The 5,304-nt window shown below is 43.8% G+C and overlaps 1 protein-coding gene across 1 annotated transcript; it reads left to right on the plus strand.

The window, feature by feature from the left end:
* Positions 1-244: 244 nt before the first annotated feature.
* Positions 245-3,895, plus strand: LOC139230659 (tumor necrosis factor-like). Its single transcript, XM_070862466.1, has 3 exons — positions 245-515; positions 1,613-1,678; positions 3,483-3,895. Exons 1-3 carry the CDS (start codon positions 290-292, stop codon positions 3,893-3,895), a joined length of 705 nt encoding a protein of 234 aa, XP_070718567.1. The 5' UTR covers positions 245-289.
* Positions 3,896-5,304: the final 1,409 nt, after the last annotated feature.

The raw sequence follows: 5,304 nt of genomic DNA on the forward strand, positions 1-5,304 counted from the left end.
GCTGCACCGGGCAGAGGAAGTGGTCACGATGAGCTGAGAATTACATGGAGTTTGGGGCAGCCCAGGTCTCAGAGGTGTTTGTTTCCATTCCGCCGAAACCCGAAACTTTGCAGCGGGTTGAACACTTCTGTGTTGCCATGACATCACACCGGCGCATCGGTTATTCCAAGGCAGCAGGGGATAAAAGAGAAGTCCTGTCTCTCGCAGGGACACAGACACGCTCAGAGCGAGAGTCGGAGGATAAGACACACATCTGCTCCTGACACAGCCGCGACTGACTCCTGAGACCATGAGTGTTGAGAAGATGCCGCTGGACCTTGAGAATGGAGGAGAGGCTGTCGGCAAGCGGGCAGACTTCAAGAGGAGCTGTTTCTGGCAGTCTCTGTGTGCGGTGGCTGTTCTGGGCTTGCTGGCTGTATCTTCCTACCTGTTACTCTGTCAGCTGGGAGTTCTACCTTCAAACCAGGTGTGTAACCGTGTTCAGGGCGTGATATTACTCAGCTGTCTCCGTGCGAGTTAGCTTCAATTCAGACTGGTGAATTATGTGTCCATTGGCGATATGGCATTGTACTGTTGGATGTATGGATCAAATATATTGTGCACTTTTCCTTCTGTTAATTTGTTTTAAGATTCCGTTCAGTCTAAAGATCTCTTTTTAGGTGAGGAAGAGGAAATTGTAATGCTTAAACAAAATGTTCCTGTTTTCTGCATTGTATAATTGATACAAGTGCAAACAGTTTCATTTTATGGATTGTATGACTGCTTTATTTGTCATTATGATCTAACAATTTCATTAATAAATGTTTCAATTTAAAACCAGCAGTCGGTTATCTGATGAACTCTTTATCTACTGTCAATCGAGAGTGTGAGAGTCAGTCAGAGTCTGGGTTGTAGCAGTGTCTCTGTGTGGTGCAGATAATCTGCTTGTAGATCTGGCTTGAAGCTTGTACAGAGGGCCGCCTTGTGTTACGTGGAAATTTGGGGTGAATTTCATATTTTGATCTCTTTCCTTTTGTTCGCTGCAGGAAAGATCACTGAACTCAGAGACTGCCCGATCACAGGACTCGAGGGTTCCTTCAGCTGTGCCAACAGTTCCCGTTAATAGTGAGTGCTCTCTATCAATCTATCTCCCATTGTCTTTCAATCTCCCTACCAATCTCTCTCTATTAATCTCTCTCTCACTGTTTTTCAATCTCTGTATCAATCTACCTCTATTCATTTCTCTCTCACTGTCTTTCAATCTCTCTACTAATCTCTTTCAATCTCTGTCGATCTATCTCTCACACTCTGTCTCCCTCTCTCATCAATCTTTCTCTATCTCTCTCTTCATTTCTCTGTCTCTCTCTATCTCTTTCCCTTCATCCATTTTTTTCTCACTCTAGCTCTTCACCTGTCTATCAATCTCATTCTCTCCTTATCTCTCTCTAACTCTCTATTTCTTTCTCTATCTCGCTCTCTCTCCATCACTATCTCTCTCCTTCTATATCTCTATTTCTTTCTCCAGTTCTCTCTCTCTCTCCATCTCTCCATCTCTCCATCTCTCTCGATTTCACTCAATTTTTGGTTCATGTGCATCCCGATAGCAACTGAGAGTCCGACTTTTCTTTTCCAGATCTGCCTCGTCTCATGAAGCAGGTGGGAAACGACCCAAGGGGGAAAATAGCAGCTCACCTGACAGGTACGAAACTATGAACTGTGTTAGCGCTGGTGCATCTGTGTGGACTTGTCCACAGCGGGTGGGAGGGCGCAGCAGTTTTGAGATGTGCTTAAAAAGAAAGGAAGTAATTGGACCCTGATGAAGTCTGGCTTTCTTGGTTCCTAAGAAGTTTGAACCAATTGGGATAACAGGACATTGGTGAGGTGTTTTTTTGATTGGCTCCACAGTTCTAGGAATATTCAGGATAATTGAATTGCAGTAAAGTGCATTTTGATTGGATTTGGAAAAAAAAATGTAAGCAAATTAGGCAAGTGGTTCTTAGTGAAGTGTATTTTATTGATTGCTAGGAGGTTTCAACCAATCAGAATAAGGGTATGGTGACAAGGTGTTTTTGAGGAAATTGGAATAAATAGGAATGGGTAAAATTGACAGACAGGGAAGGACCAGCTGGTCTGCCAAGCCTGCTGCACACCTCATGGCTGGAGCATCAAAACTAGATACTGCCTACTTCCCTACAGCAATGTAATCTAGGAGAGGCAAAAAAACACAGAAAAAGAACAGGCTCAATAAGGGACGAAATACTATGGGAAATTCCTCTCCAGGCCCCCTCAGGCGATCGAAACCAGTCCAGGAGACCACAAGGACCAGCATTATCTGCAGAACCACTTACCATCTGTAATATATGCACCGGTTTTTAGTGGGGCCCCCGCCCATCGTTTTAGCCAGGGGGCACGTGTATAAGTTGTGTTTTTAGTGCCAAAACCCCCCCCAAAAAACAACAAAACAAAAAAAAAACAAGGGGGCACTTGTTTGAAAGTGTTTGGTGTGCCCCCCCCCCCCCCGCCCTTTATTCAGGGGGCACTTGATTTAATTTGTTACAACCAAAATAGTTGTGCATCTGTTAATACATCCGAGCCAGGGTGTCCCTGGAGATGGAGCACGTGGTATCCATCGGTACGCATGTGGCCTTTCACAAGAGGTGGGCACCGAAGGGACTGGAGTGCATCATCACCCCTGGGAACAGAATTTTAATTTGATTTGGCAAGGTTCCTAGTTAATTTGGAAATTTGTGGGTTTGAGTGTCCTACCTAAAAGGGGGTACTTGATTTAAAGTTCTATCTAAAATAGTTGAGTTGGGAGTGGCTTAGCCAGTCACGTGATAAGACTCAATAAAACCCCAGCCAGTTGGGTTCACGGGATCCAAAGTGAGGCAGTTGGTTGTGAGCCTGGTGGATGAACTGGTAATGTGTAGTGTGATTGTTAAACAAACCAACTAGTTCTTAATAGCAATGTGTTGCTATGAATTTTTAAACAAAGAACCCATGAAGCAAATACATTGCACCTTCTATATGACATGATCTCTGCCCCAATGCAGAGAGCCTGCACCCACCACACCAGCTGGCAATGTCTTCCAAAGGCTCACTACCCTCTATGAAATGTTAGGTGGTGAAGTGTTTTAGATTGGTTACTCGGGAGTTTGAGTATAGAATTGGAACCCATCTTACTATGTGACAGCGAACACATCTACACAGACTTAATCATTTCCTGAGCAATTACTTCTGAACCCTGGGAGCATGCCTTCAACCCAATTGCATCTCAATCCCCACCCACCCTCCTCCGCCTTTCAGGCTTATTCAGCAATTTAGATGCAAGTGGTGAGTAAGTGGGAGCAGTTGGGAGGATGAAATGGATCCATGTTAGAAAGAAAACAGATTGCTAACAGGAAAATGAAACTGGAGATAAGAAGGGAAGTGGATTATGTGAAACAATGTGGAAGTTCAAACCTGTTCCAGCCTTATGTTGCTCTCTCTCTCTGTTCCTTCAGCTTCACAAACTTTAAAAGGAGAAAACATGATTTGGCAGGATTTGGCAGACTCCACCTTTGTCGAGGGGGTGGAGTTCAGGGACAACCGTTTCATCATCAAGACCCCCGGTCAGTACTTTGTCTACACCCAGGTGGTCTTCTACAGCGGGGACTGCCAGGGCAACAGCATCTTCCTGAGCCACGAACTCACCAAGCTCTCACTAAGCTATCCGGAGGAATTCTTGCTCCTGAAAGCCACCAAGTCCGCCTGCCAATATGGTCCACGCGCAGAAACCTGGTACAAGACCTCCTACCAGGGAGCTGTCTTTGAGTTTGAAGCAGGAGATCAGATCTTCTCCAGGGTGAGTGAGAAGGCTGTGGGATATGTGGACGCCTCCGAAGGAAAGAGCTTCTTTGGAATATTCGCTTTGTGAGGAGCCCGAGTTACTTCCAGCGAATGGCCAACAACAATGACTGATGGAGAATTTCAAACTGAAATACAGTGGGAACTGTTCAGGGCACATTGTCCTATCCGGCACTAAGTGGACAAAGGGACTAATCTCTCCACCATTTTATTTAAACATTTGTAAAGACAGAAAATATCGAATGTATTGAGGTTGGAGGATTGGGTCGTGTGGTGGGTTATCACACTGACCTTTCACCTCTGCCAGTCCAGTTCACCCCCAGCACAGACTGTTACTGATTGGAGGTAGTCTGGGCATCTCCTTAATTTAATTCATATTTAATCAATATTTATTGTTAGTAATGTTATTTCAACTAGTACTCCTCAGGGAGAGAGTAATTAAACAATTCCAAGAGCGAGCAAGTGGGGTATCAGGTCTGATATTCAGACTGGTTAGCCCGTGTGACCAGTTATTGGCCTTTGAAGAGTATGGGCTCTGCCCTGCCATCTATTTGTGTTCCAATATTTCTCCAATGTCTCCGTGGACCTTCAGTGATGGTGTTCATGGAAAGACCCTGAGCTTTCTGTCTGGTGATGATGGCCAGCCAAGCTCCCAGCAGTCAACTGGCTTTCCACCTCTACAAAGCGATTGTTTGTCTTTTGGCGGGATGCTACTTTTCTCGAGCATGATTGGTCGACACTTAACCAATTAAATAGAAGAAAGAATATTCCACACGCACGACCAAAATCGCACCCCCGCTCACCCCTCAAATATATGATAGTGAATAATTTGAAGAAAGTGTTATTGGTTTATTTCTGCATTGGGTGAAATGTGTTTGAGTGGAATGTGTGCAGCTTTTGTCTAAGGTCCCTTATAGGGATTGTTTCCTGAGTGGTTGCTATGGAGCTGTTACATTTTCATAGCGCCTTGCAATCTGAAGTCAGCACTCGTCAGTCTGGGTACAGACAGTGATCCCAAAGAGCAAATCCCATTGGTTCAAAGCACTGAGAGACTGTCTATCGAGAATGTTCGACTGTTGACTATTAATTGTGGCAGATTGCCAAAAAATATATGTTTTGTGTAAAAAAAATGACATCTGTTTTAAAGATGTCTATCAATGACAAGTTTAGAATGTTTCAGACTGATTTAAGTTATTATTTAAATTTATTCATTAATTGATCTATTTATATTATTAATTTATATGATTATTTACTGTTGAGCTGATGGACGGGAATTAATAAAATATTTCAATGACATGAAAAGAATCTTTCTGATTATTGCCCATTGGTTTCTGTTCAGTGCTTTCCATGGGAAACGATTCCAGATGAGGGAGGGAATTTTACAAGTTTACAAACCTGCAATTCAGATAGAGGATCAGTGATTGGGAATCTGAGAGTGGGATCAGTGATTGGGAATCTGGGAATCTGAGAGTGGGATCA

Source organism: Pristiophorus japonicus, chromosome 19 (assembly GCF_044704955.1).
Source record: "Pristiophorus japonicus isolate sPriJap1 chromosome 19, sPriJap1.hap1, whole genome shotgun sequence".
NCBI classification, from domain to species: domain Eukaryota; kingdom Metazoa; phylum Chordata; class Chondrichthyes; family Pristiophoridae; genus Pristiophorus; species Pristiophorus japonicus.